This window comes from Zonotrichia leucophrys, chromosome 28 (genome assembly GCF_028769735.1).
Source record: "Zonotrichia leucophrys gambelii isolate GWCS_2022_RI chromosome 28, RI_Zleu_2.0, whole genome shotgun sequence".
Lineage (NCBI taxonomy): Eukaryota > Metazoa > Chordata > Aves > Passeriformes > Passerellidae > Zonotrichia > Zonotrichia leucophrys.
Window position 1 is genome coordinate 2862395 of NC_088197.1, and position 19765 is coordinate 2882159.

The following is a 19765-nucleotide window of genomic DNA, read 5'->3' on the forward strand; positions in this document are numbered from 1 at the left end:
CTGTTTATCTATGTATTTTCAAATGAACCTAAGGATTGTAGCACTGATTCTTCAGCTGATTTTTCTACACTTGGGCTGTCAAAGCCACAGAAACTGAATGATGCTGTGATTTTCAAGCCACTTAAAGCCATTGACTCTTTGGATTGATTTGGGTGCAGCAATGCTCAGGAGGGATCTGACTGGATATTGTATGAAAATCTCTGGGGCAGGACAACAGTGAGGGCAGCAGCAGAGTAGAACTGCAGTGGGAGAGGAATTACTCGTGAGATATAGTCAAGAAAAAGGAGTTTATTGTGTAAATATCTTCATTTTTGGTTATCTGTTGCCTGAAGGGAGGCTTTTGTTGAAAGCAGAGATATTTTAGGCAGGTGAAGCACCTTGGGTGCAAACATTTTTAACTTCCCTTTTCCTGTGTTTGCTTCTACAGCCTCTTAACTTTTTAGAATTATTTTTCAGTTAATAAATATATCATAGAACTATCTCTAGACCTGGATTCTCACATCTACGTGGTATTTTGATTTTTTTTTTTAATTCACCCCTCTTTCAGTTGTTTCTGCAGAGGTGGAAATGACATCTTATGCCCTTCTGACCTACACACTCCTGGGAGACGTGGCCTCTGCACTCCCTGTGGTCAAGTGGCTCTCCCAGCAGAGGAATGCACTGGGAGGATTCTCCTCCACTCAGGTGGGCAGCCCCTGGAAAAGGTACCTGGGATGGATGCATTGGCAGTTGATTCAGGAATGTGGAGTTTCCATCTTCCTGACAGAAATTATTTGTGTTTTGGTAAGAAGGAAAACTTTCCAGGGCTCTTTGCTGCTTCCTCTTCAGACTGGTAATAAAAGGAACCCAGAGTTTGTCCTCACCTTTGACAGGAAAAGTGAGCAAAACATGATTATTTCTTTTGCCATATGAATTAATAAGGGAGATTCTGCCAGCTGGAGCTGTTTGGAAGTTTGCTGTGCTCCTTTTTCACTATTCTGATTTCTCCCCCTTCTGGCCCCCAGGACACCTGTGTGGCCCTGCAGGCTCTGGCTGAATATGCCATCCTTTCTTATGTTGGAGGAGTCAACCTGACCATTTCCTTGGCTTCCACAAACCTGGACTACCAGGAGACCTTTGAGCTTAACAAGATGAATAAAAAAGTCCTTCAGACTGCAGTGGTAGGTGGCTCTGAGCAGGGAGGTTTTTAAAGCAATCAGGTTCTGAGTGAGGACTTGGATCAGTGATGGGAAAAGCAGAAGTTAAGCACTGTGGGACTTTCTGTGGGTTTGTGCCTGGATTCTGCTGGGAAGGAGGCAGCCCTCCTAATTAAAGGCATTTTTCACCATAACCAATGCCTGATGTTGATTTTGTGCTGCTGTTTGTCTCTGCTGTTGGAAGTGCAGGTGGTGAAGAGACTCAGCCATGCTCACTTCACTTCTGCATGTCCTTTATAAAGGTATTTTGTAAAAAATAGAGCTAAATTTAATATTCATTTCCACTCTGAGTGCCTTGTCTTGTCTTGTGCATTCTCCCCAGATCCCCAGTATTCCAACAGGGCTGTTTGTGAGTGCCAAGGGTGAAGGATGCTGTCTGATGCAGGTGAGCTTGTCATGGGGCTGGAGAAGGCATGGCAGGAGATGATCTCTCACCTCACAGCCTGATTGCTGCTTTTCTAATCCCACTTTGCTGCGAGGAAGGACTTACACTTGGAATTTCTCTCCAAATAATCCTATAACTCTTGGTGCTGCTTTAATTTGGGAAGTGAATGTGGAGATGTCTATGTAAGCTCTGGTAGAGCTTAGATAGAGACAGAACTGTGTGTTATTGTAACAACAATTCCCCCTGAATGGGGAATAATAGCATTGACTCCATGACTCCAATAATTAACATTGACTCCATGACTCCAATAATTAACATTGACTTCATGATTGCAGAAGGCTGATCAATTGCTTTATTAAGCTATACTATATCATATTATACTATACAGAAACTCATAACCTTTACAGATTGTCTGATATAGTTTTAAGTTAATTGGTCAATCAATCCAAACATCATCCAGTGTCCAATTAAGAAATTACCTGATCAATTGCTTTACTAAGTTATATTATACTATGCTATTAAGAAACTCATAACCTTTGCAGACTATCTGATACAGTTTTAACTTAATTGGTCAATCAATTCAAACACTGTCCAGTGTCCAATTAAGAAATCACCCTTTGGTAAACAATCTCCATAACACATGTGCACAACAACAGGTGCAGCAAATGGAGATGAGAATTGTTTCTCATTCTCTTCTCTGAACTTTCTCACAGCTTCCCAGGAAAATCCTGGGAGGGAACGATGTCTCTGTTTGTTTTCAGAGGATATGTGATTGCCACATGTGCTGAATCCTCTGCTGCCTCCCCTTCTGAGGAGATCTTGTGCCTGTGCTGGGTGTTTGTGGACACTTTTTTGTGTTGACATTACATTGGATTACTGTGACGGTGTTCACAGGGGTCCAAGGATGAGGGAAGAGATGAGGATGAGACTCCATCTTTCAGAAGGCTTGATTTATTATTTTATTATATATATTATATTAAAACTGTACTAAAAGAATAGAAGAAAGCATTTCATCAGAAGGCTGGCTAAGAATAGGAAAAAAAGGAATGATAATAAAGGCTTGTGGCTCGGACAGAGAGTCCAAGCCAGCTGACTGTGATTGACCATTAAGTAGAAACAACTCTATGGGACCAATCACAAATCCACCTGCTGCATTCCACAGCAGCAGATAACCATTGTTTACATTTTGTTCCTGAGGCCTCCCAGCTTCTCAGGAGAAAAAATCCTAAGGAAAGGATTTTCCATAAAAGATGCCTGTGACAGATTACATTGGAGCTGTAATAACCCACCCTGATTAGATTATTTTTCCCCACCTTTTCCCGCTGCAGATCGATGTCACTTACAACGTGCCTGATCCCATAGCCAAGCCAGCCTTCCAGCTGCTGGTGAACCTGAAGGAGCCCAAGGCAGAGCAGCCCCTGCCGGCCCCGGCCCCGCTGCGCTCGGGCGCTGAGCGCCGCCCCGGAGCCCTGCACAGGGACAGGGCCCTGGGGGACGACGAGGACCCGGCCTCTGACCACGACCACCGAGAGTACAAAGTCATCCTGGAGACCTGCACCAGGTGGGAAATGCCATTCCTGCCCCCCACAGAATGTTTGGTTTGCTGGTCTTGGTGTGCATTGTCACCGAAGGGATATCGGGGACAGACAAAGGTGATACAGAGACTCCATCATCAGAAAAGTCCTTTATTCTTACAGAAACAATTTTCTTTTTTCTCAAAAGAAAAAAAAGCGGAAATTTACTATTGCCCTCCTCTTTATATAAATATTATATATTGATATATATATACACAATATAGTTTGTAAATATATATCTATATTATATAGAGTGTATATATCCTGGAAACCTGCACCAGGTAGGAAATGCCATTCCTGCCCCCCACAGAATGTTTGGTTTGCTGGTCTTGGTGTGCATTGTCACCAAAGGGGTTCTGGGGACAAACAAAGGTGATACAGAGAGTCCATCATCAGAAAAGTCCTTCATTCTTACAGAAACAATTTTCTTTTTTCTCAAAAGAAAAAAAAAAAAAGGCAGAAATTGACTATTGGCCTCCTCTTTATATAAATATATATTTATACATTATACAGTTTGTAAATATATGTATTATTTTTAGTGTATATATCCTGGAGACCTGCACCAGGTAGGAAATGCTGTTCCTGCTCCTCACTGAGCTCTTGGTTTGCTGGTCTTGGTGTGCATTGTCACCAAAGGGGTTCTGGGGACAAACAAAGGTGATACAGAGAGTCCATCATCAGAAAAGTCCTTTATTATTAAGAATCTGCAGTTCTTACAGAAACAATTTTCTTTTTTCTCGAAAGAAAAAAAAAGGCAGAAATTGACTACTGGCCTCCTCTTTATATAAATATTATATATTTATACATAATATAGTTTGTACATATATGTATTACTTATAGTGTATATACCTTGGAGACCTGCACCAGGTAGGAAATGCCAGTCCTGTTCGTCAATGAGCTCTTGGTGTGCATTGTCACCAAAGGGGTATCGGGGACAGACAAAGGTGGTACAGAAACTCCATCATCAGGAAAGTCCTTTTTTATTAGAAATCCACAGTTCTTACAGAAGCAATTTTCTTTTTCCTCAAAAGAAAAAAAAAAGCAGAAAGTTACTATTGCCCTCCTTTTTATATAAATATTTAATTTCTATAAATATATAATTTAAAATATTTAATATATATTAATAATAAATAGTAGTAAATATTTAATACATATAATATATAATATATTATAATATATAAATATATTATATTTTTGCATATATACATAATCTAGTTTGTAAATATATGTATTATACATAGTGTATATATCTATATACATATATAGATATGTATATAGATATATACGCTATATATTGTACATATATTACATATATATTATATATATATATAATAGTGTTGTCTGTCAATCTTTAGCACATTTTTTAATCAATGCCAGAGTACCACTGAGCCAGGCCATGAAGAAGAGATGATCTGGAGAACTGTACTAATACTTACAGCCCCAAAATTCTCAGGGGCTGTGTTAGATTTCAAGCTTTGCCAATGAGGGGAAAGAGCTGATGCTGAGACTGAATCAGCTCACACAGATCTAAGACCTGACTTGCCTTTAGTTCTGGATTATTTTCACCACTTGGATTGTAGGACAGAGTCATTCCAAGGTCATTCTTGATCTTTTCAGTGCTAAGTGTGTGGCAAAGTTAGAGAAATAAGAAAAATGTTATCACTGAGTTTCATTATTGCCTCTCCAAACCCTGAATATTACAAATGTGATGTGATTTGCTTGTATAAGGATGAAAAGAAAAAGTTCTGGATTATTTTCTTAAAACTCTCAAAGAGCAAGGTAAATTCAGCTGGTTGACTAATATCTTAATTGTGTCAATAGTTTTATAAATATTACTGACTTATTATTCAGAACTAATTTCATGTTTGTGACCAGGAGCAGGGCAGGTGCTGCTTCTCTCCAACAGGAGAACTCCAGAGAGTGCCTCAGATGGAAATGGAAAATTGTGCTGCCTTATCAGGGCTTAATGGGAAACTCTGGCTCCCCTATCAGCCTCTGTCCCTTCCTTCCTGCAGAGACAAGGGCACACAGGGACTGCAGAGCTGCAGGGCCCCAGGAAAAGCTGGGATTTGTTTTCCTTGGCCCAAACTTGCCCTTGGGGCTGTGTTGTGGCACAGGCACTGCCCCCGAGTGTCACTGTGCCAACCTCCTCTCCCCCTGCCCGAGCCCTCAGCCTGTTTTGGGGGGAGGATCAAATTCCTGCTGCCCTGCATCAGCACAACCCCTCTGCTGATAGCTCTGACACTCCTGCCCTGGGAATTGCTGCAGCTGAGGCAGAAATTTGAGAAGGAAGCCCAGTGCAGGGAGATGGATAGCTTGGAAAGGAAACAAAAGCAAACGAAATCTTCCTTTCCTCCCCTTCTCCCTGTAATGATGCTCTCAGCTCCATCACCATCATCTTGCTGGGGCAGTGTGAGGAGAGGAGTGCAGCTGAGGATGACAAGTGAGCTATTTTGGAGCTGGGGGTGTTCTCAGGATGTGATGAAATGTTGTCATGGCCAGTGACATCCCTGGGGCACTGCTGGAGGGTTGGGGAGAGCCCAGGGTGGAAAACAGAGCTGTGATGTGTAACAGAGGCTGGGGAGATGCGGGCAGAGGGATTCTGGATGATTTATTTGGGACTGTGGGTCTGTTTGAATACACTTTGCATGCCCTTGCATGTTTTCATAACCACTACCAAGAGGAGCATGGAGTTAGGTGGGAATTGAGGGATCCTGGATGATTTATTTGGGAATTGAGGGATCCTGGATGATTTAGTTGGGAATTGAGGGATCCTGGACGATTTATTTGTCTGTTTGAATACACTTTGCATGCCCTTGCATCTTTTAATGCCCATTACCAAGAGGAGCATGGAGTTAGATGGGAATTGAAGGATCCTGGATGATTTATTTGGGAGTTGAGGGATCCTGGATGACTTATTTGTCTGTTTGAATACACTTTGCATGCCCTTGCATGTTTTGATAACCATTACCAAGAGGAGCATGGAGTTAGATGGGAATTGAGGGATCCTGGATGATTAATTTGGGAATTGAGGGATCCTGGATGATTAATTTGGGAGTGTGGGTCTGTTTGAATACACTTTGCATGTCCTTGCATGTTTTGATAACCATTACCAAGAGGAGCATGGAGTTAGGTGGGAATTGAGGGATCCTGGATGATTTAGGTGGGAATTGAGGGATCCTGGATGATTTAGTTGGGAATTGAGGGATCCTGGATGATTTATTTGTCTGTTTGAATACACTTTGCATGCCCTTGCATCTTTTAATGCCCATTACCAAGAGGAGCATGGAGTTAGATGGGAATTGAAGGATCCTGGATGATTTATTTGGGAATTGATGGATCCTGGATGATTTATTTGGGAGTGTGGGTCTGTTTGAATACACTTTGCATGCTCTTGCATCCTTTTGTGCCCATTACCAAGAGGAACATGGAGTTAGATGGGAATTGAGGGATCCTGGATGATTTATTTGGGAATTGAGGGATCCTGGATGATTTATTTGGGAATTGATGGATCCTGGATGATTTAGTTGGGAATTGAGGGATCCTGGATGATTTATTTGGGAATTGATGGATCCTGGATGATTTAGTTGGGAATTGAGGGATCCTGGACGATTTATTTGTCTGTTTGAATACACTTTGCATGCTCTTGCATCCTTTTGTGCCCATTACCAAGAGGAGCATGGAGTTAGATGGGAATTGAGGGATCCTGGATGATTTATTTGGGAATTGAGGGATCCTGGATGATTAATTTGGGAGTGTGGGTCTGTTTGAATACACTTTGCATGCTCTTGCATGTTTTGATGCCCATTACCAAGAGGAGCATGGAGTTAGATGGGAATTGAGGAGGTTTAATGGCTCTGGGAGCCCTGAGTGCCTCACCCAGAGCCACCTCATGCTACTGTGAGCCTTGGGCTGGGGTGTGGCAAAATTGAGATTTTGCCCCAACAGCCCTTCTCTCCACACATTTCTGTGTGGGGGTTTTGTGCACATTTATAACAACTCAGTTTCAGAGATTTTTCTCAGTTTTCAGTTGTACTCTAGAGGATGATACAGGCAGTGATTTAACACCACTTTGCTGACTCGTTAGCAAAAGCCCTTTTCTCATTGCCAGGGGTGAAAAAGGCATTTATGAAAGCCCAGGACTGAATCACCTTGCCTGGTGCTGGGGATGAGCATCCCTCTCCCACCACAGTCCATCCACAGCCCTCCTCTGAGGGTGGAACAGAAGTTTCTCCTGCTCCAAACGTTTATTTCCTTTTCCCAGGTGTATTTTCTCAGTGATTAATTGAAAGGTAAAGCAATCAGCCCCACAGGTGGCTGCATCCCTCTGCTTTTCTGCCTCTGTGTTCCAGGACATCTCCTACACCCTGTGAGCTGGGCATCATTTTGTTAAATAAAAGCAGAAAAGAGGATTTTTAAAAACCAACTTGTGGCTTTCCCAAAGCACTTCAACAAGGAGAGCCTTTTAATATGACTTTTTTTTTTTAAATTCTGGAGTTGGTTTCTCCTTTCTGAGTGGTCCATGGATGTTGAGTTTGTTCCCATTTTCTCTCTTTTTGTTCCCATGGGAAGATGGCTGCACTCTGGATCCTCAAACATGGCTGTGTTGGAAGTGCCTCTGTTCTCGGGGTTTCGGGCAGATATTGAGAGCCTGGAGCAGGTAAGGGATGGGATCAATGGGATGGGATCAGTAGGATGGGATTGGGATCCATGGGATGGGATCAGTGGGATGGGATTTGGATGGAATCAGTGGGATGGGATTCGTATGGGATCAGTAGGATCCATGGGATGGGATGGGATCAATAGAATGGGATAAGATCCATGGGATGGGATGGGATCAATGGGATGGGATGTGATTGATGGGATAGGATCAGTGAGATGGGATTGATGGGATGGGATCAGTGGGATCCATGGGGATAGGATCAGTGGGATGGGATCAGCGGGATGGGATTGGGATCGGTGGGATGGGATAGGATCAATGGCATGGAATCAATGGGATGGGATAGGATCAATGGGGTGGGATGGGATTTGATTAATAGGATGGAATCAATGGGATGGGATCAATCAGATGGGATTGGATGGGATCAGTAGGATTGGATGGGATCAGTAGCATGGGATGGGATCAGTGTGGTGGGATGGGATCAGTAGGATGGGATGGGATGTGATCAATGGGATCGGTGGGATGGGATCAATGGGATGGGATAGGATCAATAGTATCAGTGGGATGGGGGTGCAGGGCTGAGATGTGGAGCTCTGCCTGGGAGGATTTCCCTCTGAGATGCAAGAAGAGCCCATTGAGTGTCAGAGCACCGCTGAAAAAATGCAATTAAAATTGGGAAAGGGGAGGAAGAGATTCCACTTGTCAAAAAATCTCTCTGAAATGAGGCAACAGAGCAGGCTGAGCAAACCCAGCCTGGCCAAGCCAAGGCTTTCCTGAGCCAGTGCACAGTAATTAACTGAGAGCCCTTGGAAAAGCTGAGGTGCAAATGTGCTCTAACAGGAGCTGTTTATGGCTGCTTAGTGAGCTGTGTTATCTCCAACATCTGGATCCCATTTCTTTGGAGGCTCTGTGTCTTGGAATTTTTTGCCCTTTCTATTATTTTTTTCCCTTCTCTCTGGGAGAACATGGTGTTTCTTGCAGCCAAGCTGAGGTGGACAGAATGTGCCTCGTGCCCAGCCAGCCCTTCAGGGCAGATGAACTGAAATCTTGAGCTTTGCTCTATATTTGTGGGAGTATTCCATTCATTACAACTCATTACATTTTGTGGAACATTCACTGCTGGGGTTCTTATGCTGCAAAGATTTATTTTTTTTAAGGACTGTTCAACTGAAGAGGTGTAAAACTTTTGCATCCTTGAGAGCCTTTGGGCCTAAAAGGGGCTCCAGGAGAGCTGGAGAGGGACTGGGGACAAGGCCTGGTGGGACAGGAAACAGGGAATGGCTCCCACTGAAAAAGTGAGATTTAGATGGCAAAAAATCCCATTTAGATGGAATATTGGGAAGGAATTGTTCCCTGGCACAGCTGGGGGTGCTCACCTGGACAAGAGAAGGCTCCAGGGAGAGCTCAGAGCCCCTGGCAGGGCCTGAAGGGGCTCCAGGAGAGGGACTGGGGACAAGGCCTGGAGGGACAGGACACAGGGAATGGCTTCCACTGGAAAAAATGAAATTTAGATGGGAAAAAAAATCCCATTTAGATGGGAAAAAATCATATTTAGATGGGATATGGGGTGGGAATTGTTCTCTGGCAGGAGAGGAGGAAAATCCAGGGACACCTCGGAGTCCCTTGTGGGGCCTAAAGGGGCTCCAGGAGAGGGACTGGGGACGAGGCCTGGAGGGACAGGACACAGCGAATGGCTCCTACTGAAAAAGGGGAGATTTTTGTGGGATATTGGGCAGGAATTGTTCCCTGTGAGGATGGGCAGGCCCTGGCACAGGTGCCCAGAGCAGCTGGGGCTGCCCCTGGATCCCTGGCAGTGCCCAAGGCCAGGCTGGACAGGGCTGGGAGCAGCCTGGGACAGTGGAAGGTGTCCCTGCCATGGCAGGGGTGGCACTGGATGGGCTTTAAGGTCTTTTCTCACCCAAACCATGCTGGGATTTCTTCATGGCTATCAAAGTCCCAACACAGAATTCACTCACTGATGTATTTTGGACCCCACCTTGAGTACAGCCAAGTCCCACCTTTGTCCCTGCTCTCTTTTCCCTGCCTTGCTGTGGAGGGGCTGGGCTGTAAATCAGCATTTTCTGGCATTTTTTTGGCATTTTGTCATTTTCCCTCAGCCCAGGCCTGGAGCAGCCCCACGTGCAGCCCCAGGGCAGCTGTGCTTAATGAGGGCTCTGTGCACAGCCCACCACAAATCCTCCTAATAATGCTGGATGTCGACAGGGTCAGGAGGTCACCCTGGGCTGGGATAGATCAAACCCCAGCAGAAAAATGCACTTTTAGCTGAGCCCAGCAGTTCCCGGTGGCGCCGGCGTCTCCAGGCCCTCATAAAAGTCCTGTCTGCAGCCATGGACTGCTGAGGGAAAACAGCCACCAGCAGGGCCCTAAAATTATAAGGACAAATTAAATTGGCCCTTTCCATGTTGTGGGGGGCTTAAAGAGATGGTGCTTGGCTTGTTACAGGAGGAGCAGGGGTTACAAGTTGGAGCACTCTGCTGGTGGCAGGTTTGGGCAAATTTCAGTGCTCAGAAAGAAGCAGTGCTGCTTGTTTTGTGTCATTCTAAATTATAATTGTAGTTATTATTATTACTGTTATCATTATCATTACAATATTTGTTAGTAGTAATTATTTTTATAATTAATATTATATATTATATAGTATACAGTATATATGATATATACTATATAATATATATATCATAATATATAATAATTATTATAATTATTTGTTCCCATTTCCACAGAGATTTTAGCCTGTGATCTCAAAGTAACTTAAGATATATATAATAATATATGTTAATATTACATTATCGTATAGAAGAATTATTAAATTTATTGATAATAATTATTATAATTATGAAAATTATAATTATGAAAAATTAATAATTATAGTGATTTGTTCCCATTTCTGTAGAGATTGTAGCCCGATCTCAAAGTAACTTAAGATATATATAAGATATATTAATATTACATTATTATATACAATAATTATTAGATTTATTCATAATAATTATTATTATAATTATGAAAATAATAATAATTATAATTATTTGTTCTCATTTTCACAGAGATTTTAGCCTACGATCTTAAAGTAACTTAAGAACATTAAAACCAAAATAAAAACAAAACGGAAACAAAAACAAAAGCACCAAAAAAACCAAAGACAAACCCCCTAAAACCCACAAAAACCCAAACAAACAAACAAAAACTCACAAAATACCCCCACAACAATATGTTTAAAAATAGGGTTGTCTAACAGAGGTTGAAGTAATAGGACAGTTTAGAGAATAGAATTATAGAATAGAGTGCTCTGGCCCTATCTTGGCTCTCCAAACTTTGATTAAAACACAAAAACCCTTTTCCACAAACCCTCATCCTCCCCAGCTTCAGTATTAGGTATTTTCCACATGCCAGATGCATTTTAATACAAATTATCAAAATAGTAATGCTCAATCAGGCAGGACAATCACAGTGTTGAGATGTTCCAAGGGCAGAAATCATGGGAGGAACTTTTGGAAAATTGAAAATGAAGTTTTGGAGATGTGGGAAGTGCCCTTAGATGGTGTGCAGATAAAAAGGATAAAAATATAAAAAGTGGGTCTGTGGGCCTGCCTGGTACAATGCAGACCCCAAATTCCAAATTTGGGGCCTGGAAGGGAGAGAAGCTGAGGAGCAGAGGCCTGGCCTGACCCCATTTGTCAAAGGGAGGGTGCCTGGGGCTCTTTCAAATGGCTGCTCTTCTCAAATGGGAGGATTAATTTTCCTGGCAGAAGAATGTTTTGGATTTTTCAGCTGCTGGGAGGAGGGGACCTTCAATACCCAGGGAGATTCCCTGGTGGTCTGAGGGGTGTAAAATAAATAAGAGACTTCATTGAGTGGTTTGGGGTCTCTGGGGTCTTGCTGGAGCCTTGGCACTGAAAACAATCTGGGAGCTGCTGGGTGAGATCATGGATGAGGCAGCAGCAGAGTCCCAGGGGGATAAGGAGGAGCCCTCAGCTGATGCACCTTGCAAGGATTCCTCAGCAGGACTCAGAAGTGGCTTTTTCCCCTCAGTCATGTGACAGCAACTTCAATCTCTTTGCATTTTCTCACTCTTGCCAGAATTCCTCACCAGGACAGGCAGGGACACACAGGTGGCTTTTCCCCCTCTGTCATGTGACAGCAACTTCAATTTATTTGCATTTTCCCTCTCTTGCAAGGATTCCTCAGCAGGACTCAGAAGTGGCTTTTTCCCCTCAGCCATGTGACAGCAACTACAATCTCTTTGCATTTTCCCTCTCTTGCAAGGATTCCTCAGCAGGACTCAGAAGTGGCTTTTTCCCCTCAGTCATGTGACAGCAACTTCAATTTATTTGCATTTTCCCTCTCTTGCAAGGATTCCTCAGCAGGACACAGAAGTGGCTTTTCCCCCTCTGTCATGTGACAGCAACTTCAATTTATTTGCATTTTCTGTCTCTTGCAAGAATTCCTCAGCAGGACTCAGAAGTGGCTTTTTTCCCCTCAGCCATGTGGCAGCAATTTCAATCCCTTTGCATTTTCCCTCTCTTATGGAAACTCCATTTTCCAGTAGAAGAAATCCCTGGAGTTTAGTGTCTGATGAGTTTTCTAAGCAGTTTGAAATCTTATTCTCTCACTTCTACCTGTTCTCTATAAAATGAGATTAAACTGAACACAATGATTTTTAATTTTTTTTGTTTGCCCACAGTTATTGATGAACAAGCAAATTGGGTTAAAAAGATATGAAGTGGATGGAAGAAAAGTCCTGTTTTATTTTGATGAGGTAATGGCTTTGTTTCTTATAATTATGTTGGATTTTAATGAGAGGCAAATGAGCAGGGGATGAGGCACAGGCAGGGTTGGGATCCCTCAGGGGTGAGGATCACCCTGCAGATTTAAGTGATTTTTGCTTGAGCTTCTTTTGCTGCAGGTGGGGTTCTGGTTTTGCTTGGAAACCAAAGTATAACAGAGCAGGTGATTCCCTCCAGCCCACTTAGATTTTTGCCTTGAAATAATCTGATTTTCAGTGCTAAATGCAGAATAATTTAGATCTCCCAGCAGAGAGCTGAGAGTGGAAGGTGAGATCTCTCTTGGCTTGCTCAGCAGCAGGAAATTGTCTGGTGGTTGTGGGCAAGCCAGGGAACACAGCTGGAATGTCTGTGGCAAAAATGTGTTTTAAAGGTCAGCAAAGCATCCTGGTTTGGTTCACCCTGCTTGGTTTTTATTCATTATCTCTGTCCTTGTATTTGGAGTATTGGAGGTGTCTTTGTGCTTGGCATTTGGGGCACACGCTGTGTTCATTTTCAAGCGTAGTTTTTGAGTGTTTTACCCCATTTCTCACAGATTCCCAGCCAGTGCATGACCTGTGTGAAGTTCCAAGCTTTCAGAGAGCACATAGTGGGGAAAACAGCCCCAGTTCCCATCAAGGTGTACGATTACTACGAGCCAGGTTGGTGCCTGTTTCCTTTTGATGCCTGATTGATCAGATCTCCAGGCAGGAGGCTCAGCTGTGATTTCTCCTCCTTGCTGCAGCTTTTGAAGCCACTCGTTTCTACAACGTGAGTGAGAACAGCCCCCTGGCCAGGGAGCTCTGTGATGGCCCAACCTGCAACGAGGTGGAAAGCTCAGCCAGCCAGTGGGTTGGTGAGTAACCCCAAAACCACACAGATCTTTAGGAAAAATGGGACCCACAACTGTTCTGAACTCAGAGCATTTCTATTCTGAGTTATAATATTTTTATATTATATTTGTATATAAATATATAAAATATCTAAAAATAAATACATATGTATAATCTCTATATATATAAAATATAGATTATTATATAATATTATAAATTCAATTTAGACAAATGTGTTTCACTCTGTGTTAGTATAATAAAATAATACGATTTTAATAATATATGTATATACAAATATATAAAATTATATATTATTATACAATATTATAAATTCTATTTAGACAAATGTGTTTCACTCTGTGTTAGTATAATAAAATAATACAATTTTAATAATATATGTATATACAAATATATAAAATTATATATTATTATATAATTTATATAATATTATAAATTGTATTTAGACAAATGTTGTTTCCCTCTCTGTGTTAGTACAATAAAATATCCTTTTTATATTATATTTTATATAAATATATAAAATTTTATATTATTATATGATATTATAAATTATATTTATACAAATGTTGTGTTTCACACTCTGTGTCAGTATAACAAAATAATATAATTTTATTATATTTATATATGAATATATAAAAGTATATATTATTATATCATATTATATAATATTATCAATTATATTTAGACAAATGTTGTGTTTCCCTCTCTGTGTTAGTGGAAATTTCACAAAGGTTTGGGGGGTTGCAGTGTTAAATTCAGGACAAACAGAGCAGTGCTCTTCAGGCACTAAAGCGACTGATTTATTTCAGAGGAAAGATAAAATGTTTAATTCTGGAAGAACCTACACATGGGGAGATGTGTCAGTAAATAAGGAGGTAAAAAATCCTCACCATGCAATTTGATTTGCTTTCTCTCTAATATTTCTTACCATGCAATTTGGTTTTCTTTCTCTCCAATACTTTGCAGTGGAGTTCCACAATTAACTGTAGGAAGATTGGACAATTTCATACATCCATGAATGTAATAATTTGCCCCAGAAAATGTTGTTCCTTTCCATGCTCTGTGGCCAAAAAAAGTTGCTTTATCCCAAGTCAGGAAGCTGTTGCACCATGACTCCTTCAAAAAGACAACTTTGTTCCCAGAGCTTTTAACTTCATAAATTTATAAATTCCTCTTAGAAATCTTTGAGAATTCAACACGAAATTTAACGATCAGTGAACTATTTCCATTCCACCCTCCCTGTGCTGCGCAGAACTGACTGGGAATTGTTTAACCCCCAGGCTTTGTCCACTCTGGCCCTTGCCACAACATCTTTGGCTGCCTGGAGGACGAGCACTTCGAGCAGTGCCTGTGCTCGCGGGACTGCGGCTACGACGGCGAGCCCGTGTGCGCCTCCGACGGCCTCATCTACCCCAACCACTGCCAGATGGAGGTGGCATCCTGCAGGAACAACACCAGGATAGAGCAGATGCCCATGTCTCAGTGTTCTTCTGCCTGTAGGTTTCGTTTCCTTCCCTTTTTTTTTGTCATGATCCACCTGCTGGATGTCACAAACCGTCATTCGAGCAAATTAATATTCCATACGTGTGGTAGGGATTCAGAGTTCTCTGATTCAGAACTTGCTCTGTGCTATTATTTTGCTGTTCATAGTACAGCAAAAGTACGTAGATTAAGGGATAATACAGTATATAGATTAAGGGATAAGGGCAGCTGCTTTTCAGCTTGAAAAAACTGGTTTTCTGTTCTCATGGATACATGTTTTACCGGTCAGAATGAATTGAAGAGAAAATGGGTGATACTGTTTGATCTGAAGTGACTATTTCTGGATAAAAATTAAATCCATTAAATGTAGCATGCTTTGGAGATTCTGCATGGGCATTCGAGGTGTGTAGTGTATCAGGGAACTGATTGCACCGCCTCTGGAAATGCAAACCTTTACTAGAGAGGCATTATTAACGAATTATGTGACAAATGAGTTTATTTTTCTTTGTATTTGCAGCCAAGAACTTGCCAGAAGAAAGGGAGACACACTCCCACACAGCTGAGCAGCCCAGTGTTCCCCAGACCCCAGCAGGTAATGCAATACTTTTGCATTTATCCAAAGGCTTTCTTAAATAAGGTTAAAGTTTATCCTATCTCTGTACTAAGTACGAGTGGCTCTCAAGCACATTTTAAATAAAAATGCTGAATTTCTCCATCTTATACAAAAGATAGAATATTCAGAAATCAGAAAAAAGATGAAGAGGTCAGGGAAGCTGAGGATGAGAGGTATTCAGACAGCTCTCCTGGTCCTTTTCCTTCCAGGAAATCATGCAGGAATCCTGCCCAGCTCAGCACCTGCAGGATTTAGATAATTGTTTGTAGGAGTGGACAACTGACCCTCCTATTTTCTCAGCCTTGCTGTGTTTGAACAACACACTCTCTGTGATCTTTTCTTCCACTATTAAGCTGGAAAGACCCCATTGAAAGCCAGGCTGATGTAATGTGTTCCAACAAACAACTGACAAGAGCCCAAACCACTGCAAGGACTCAAATCCAGGTGGATTAACTCTGTCCCTGCAGTTGTGTGCAAAAATGGGGCTGGCAGCCTTGGTTCTCTCTGTTTGGAATAAAGAGCCTTAGTGAACAAAAATGTTAAGGTCAGTGGATGGAGTAGCCAGGAATTTGGCTGCTCATTTTATTTGGTGCTTATGTTCGTGCACTTTTTTCCAAGACTCGTGTCGAACTCGCTCATGGCTCACAATAAATCTCACCAAGAAGCAGTGGAGGGTCAATAGAATAGCTTGTTTCATGCTGTTTCTAGTAAATAAACTAGTGTAGATTTTTTTCCTGGCTGCTTTCCACTCATTAATTTTCCCCTGGCCTCCAACTCTCCCAACAAATTGGTAAAATCAGTTCAAGTCTTCAGGAGAAGAATTAAATTCAGGAGTTTTGTGGTTCCTCATGTCCTCCTTGTGCACCAGAGTCAGACTAACAAATGTCCAAAAGGAGACACCAATCTGCTCTTTTCTTTCTGGACAGCAGCTGATGGACAGTTTTCTTATTGAGGTGCAAAAATATGGTGAATATTCCATTATCACATTTTCTAATGGTCATTCAGTCTTAGTGTTTAATATCTCTACTATTTTCCTCCCCCCTTTTTTTTTTTCCTGGGCTTGTTGTGAATATATTTATATCTTATTGCCCTTTATTCTATACACATGCCATGTGCTCAGCATGGAAAATTTGCAATCTGAGCCCTTTCAAGCAGCATTCCCAAAGTGTTTCATTTGGGCACTGCTGGAATGTGAGGCCACACCAAGGTCTACAAAAATGGGGCTGCCATTACATAATTTTCAAATAAAAATTTGATATGATTACCTGGGGGAAAAAAAAAATGATGGAACATGATGGTAATGAACAATCAAAAAAATGTTTAGAACAGAGTTTTTGAAATAATCTGTATTGAAGTAAAAGGAAAATCCCTCTGTGGTTTCTGTTCTGAATTGACAGAAACAGTGCTGGCTCAGAAGGAGCTAAAGGGGAAAATCTGATTATTTTGTGTGGCATTTTAATTCAGATTTTAGATGGACAAACTTGAGTGCCATAGGGATTTTTGTCAAAGCACAAGCACTTGGCTTTGTCCTGGCATCTGGGAGTGCCCAAATTTGCTGGCAGGAGGATGCTGAGCTGGGAGCAGCCATGGCAGAATGAGCATTCAGGAATCAAACTGACTAAATCCCACCCCAGGAAAAGGGCCCAGCATGTGATTTTCATTAATCCTCAGGGCTCCTCTCAGGTCAAGCACACGGGACATGAATCAAAGAGCAGCAGATGAATGAGCCCCTCCTCAGGCAGCCTCTCCTGGGCTGCTGGAGCATGTGATGGGGTTAAGTCGGCTCAGGTGCTCCAGCAGGGGCTCTGCTGAGCCGTGCCTAAATCTGGGACTTCCTAAAGGGCTGCAAAACTCCAGGAGCCGAATCAAGCTTAGGGCAGGTTGGTGTGAAACCATCTGGGTGTGTTAATCTGCAGGAAATGCTGGGTTTTCAGGGAGGCACGTGGTGTTTGTGTTGTCTGGGAGCCTCCTGAGTTTGCCATGCAGCTCAGCTTGGGCCGCTGGATGCTTTAATTGAATTCTTTAATTGAGGAGCAAGCAGCCTCCCAGCCATCAGTGGGAATTGCAGGATGTGTTGGGGCTCCCTCTGGACCCACAGTGAAGTTCCACACACGCCAGTGGGTTTGCAGGAATAAATTCCAGCTGTTCAAGATGAGTAATTGAACAGAGATGGCCCTGAAAGGTCAGGATGCAGCTCTGTTGCTGTTGTCAGAACATTTTAAAATGCCTTCCCAAAGTCTGCAGAGAGGCAGAATGGCTGAGGTTTGACCTTAAAACTTTTTTTGAGCAGATGGGTGGGATCCTCTTTGCATCTGTAGATCCTCTGATTGCCAGGGAAGTGTGCAGGGTGACAGGACTCAGCTGTAATAACTCCTGTGTGAATCCCCTTCCTCAGCTGTTCCTTCTCAGGTGAATTACTGAGTCTCAGAAGGGTGGGACAGGATTTTGATGAGTGGGCCCAGCTCTGGGTGTGCTCCTGTGCCTTCACAGCCTGCTGCAATATTTGTTTGGATAGAAAACCCTGGAGCAGGAGCTGAGTTACTGACTGGGATCTCACTGAATTTCTGGCTGTGCCTTTGCTGAGATCCTTGTCACTCCTTGGCCACCAGGATCTGGGTGAATTTTGGAGCCTGTGGGATCCCCAGTAGCTCTGACGGTGTCTCTGTGATGCAGTGGTGCCTTGGTTGCTCCCACACATCACTAACTCCCTGCTGTTCTTCTGCACACAGTGAGATAAAAAGGGGCAGATGGCACAAGGGATTCACTCTGCACCCTGAAAATCTCCCCTCACCAGGCACCTCAGGTAAGGAGAGCCCCATCTCTATGGGGACATGGCCTGTGTGCCCTCAGCTGTGCCTCATTCCATAAAACAAGTGACAAAGCTGCAGGGACACCCTGAGGGAACAGCTCACCTGGTCACTGATCAGTGCAGGCAGCCAATTTCCTTTTGGGGAAGGTTTTGAGGCCAGGAAGCCACAGCAGAACCATGGACTCCAGCCTGCAGGAGGAGCTGAGGCACCTCTGCCCCAGCACAGTCACACAGCACCGAAATTTCACTTTGTGTAGGGACAGCCCAGCACAGGCAGGAGCAGGAATTTCTCCTTTTCCCACTCCCTGCAGCCTGTGCAGGTCTCTCTCAGCAGGCTGTGCCTCTGTGCTCCCTACCCAGAGTAAAACTGCCAGATAAAATCTCTGCCAAAGGTGCTCCAGACACAGCCACTGATGGTTGGAGGACAATATTTTGCCATCACTGCTGTGATTCTGCATGGATTTGGTGGAAACCAACATCCAAGTGTGTGGAGCAGCCGTGCTGGGGTATCAGAGCAGGAACCCCCCCAGGCTCAGCTCCCCACAGCCATGCTCTTTGTACAATTCTGCTCCAACAATCAGAAAGGGCCAATGGCTGGAACAGGGAGAAAGTTCTAAGTGGAATTATGACTTTTGTTTGGGGGGGGTGTTTTGTTTGTGGATTTTAATTTTTTTTTAATTAAATGCCATCACCCACACCAGCTCCTACCAGGAGCATCAGCCTGAGCTCTGCTTCCAGGTGGAGTCATCCCCAAAATTCCCTGGCTGGTGTGCTCCCCACAGCTCTTTCAGGACTGATTGAGCTGGCACAGAGCTGGTTTTCCTCTCCCCCCCATCCCTGCTCAGCAAACATTGGCCGTGGCACAAACATTTGGGGCTGGGGGAGTGGTTTGTGTGCAGCAGGAAACCTCGGCCTGTGCTCTTTGCTTGGGCTCCAGAGCTGAATTCCTGGGAAGAGTCAGGCCTGTGATGTTCATCCCATCCCAGCAATCACCCATTCATAGAAGGAGCTCATGCTCTGGCAGGTTCTCCCAGGGAGGAGGCCAAGAAGGAGGGAACAGAGCCTGACTCCCCTGCCCAGAGCTGGGAGGATGTGGGAGGCAACAGGGAAGATCCTTCAGATATTTTCTTTCTAGAGAACAAACATTTTCAAAGGCCTTGATGAGTGTTCTCTTTAAATCAAGCCAGCTTTGGGCAGGCTGGGGATTTTTCCTCCCCTGCAATAATTCTGCCTCAGAGCTTGCTTTGGTTTGGATTAAAGCAGTGTACACAGGAAGGATGGACAGCTGAGCTGGCTCGAGGAGCACTTTAGGAAACACAAATCTGCTGCTGTTCCTGGAAGTTTTATCTGATGGGTTTGAACTTCAGCACCTCAGTGCTCAAAAAGGGGAACTTTTTTCAAACTACATTGC

The 19765-nt window shown here is 43.1% G+C and overlaps 1 protein-coding gene across 2 annotated transcripts in view; it reads left to right on the forward strand.

Moving 5' to 3' along the window:
- CPAMD8 (C3 and PZP like alpha-2-macroglobulin domain containing 8) overlaps positions 1 to 19765 on the forward strand; it is a 68662-nt gene that overhangs the window by 41751 nt on the left and 7146 nt on the right. For both annotated transcript variants that reach the window (XM_064734391.1, XM_064734392.1), the window contains exons 32-41: positions 548 to 684; positions 1005 to 1160; positions 1519 to 1581; positions 2910 to 3142; positions 7728 to 7815; positions 12521 to 12595; positions 13156 to 13261; positions 13345 to 13455; positions 14731 to 14946; positions 15450 to 15524. In XM_064734391.1, the coding sequence (XP_064590461.1) occupies positions 548 to 684; positions 1005 to 1160; positions 1519 to 1581; positions 2910 to 3142; positions 7728 to 7815; positions 12521 to 12595; positions 13156 to 13261; positions 13345 to 13455; positions 14731 to 14946; positions 15450 to 15524 (1260 nt within the window). The remainder of the gene's footprint in view (positions 1 to 547; positions 685 to 1004; positions 1161 to 1518; positions 1582 to 2909; positions 3143 to 7727; positions 7816 to 12520; positions 12596 to 13155; positions 13262 to 13344; positions 13456 to 14730; positions 14947 to 15449; positions 15525 to 19765) is intronic.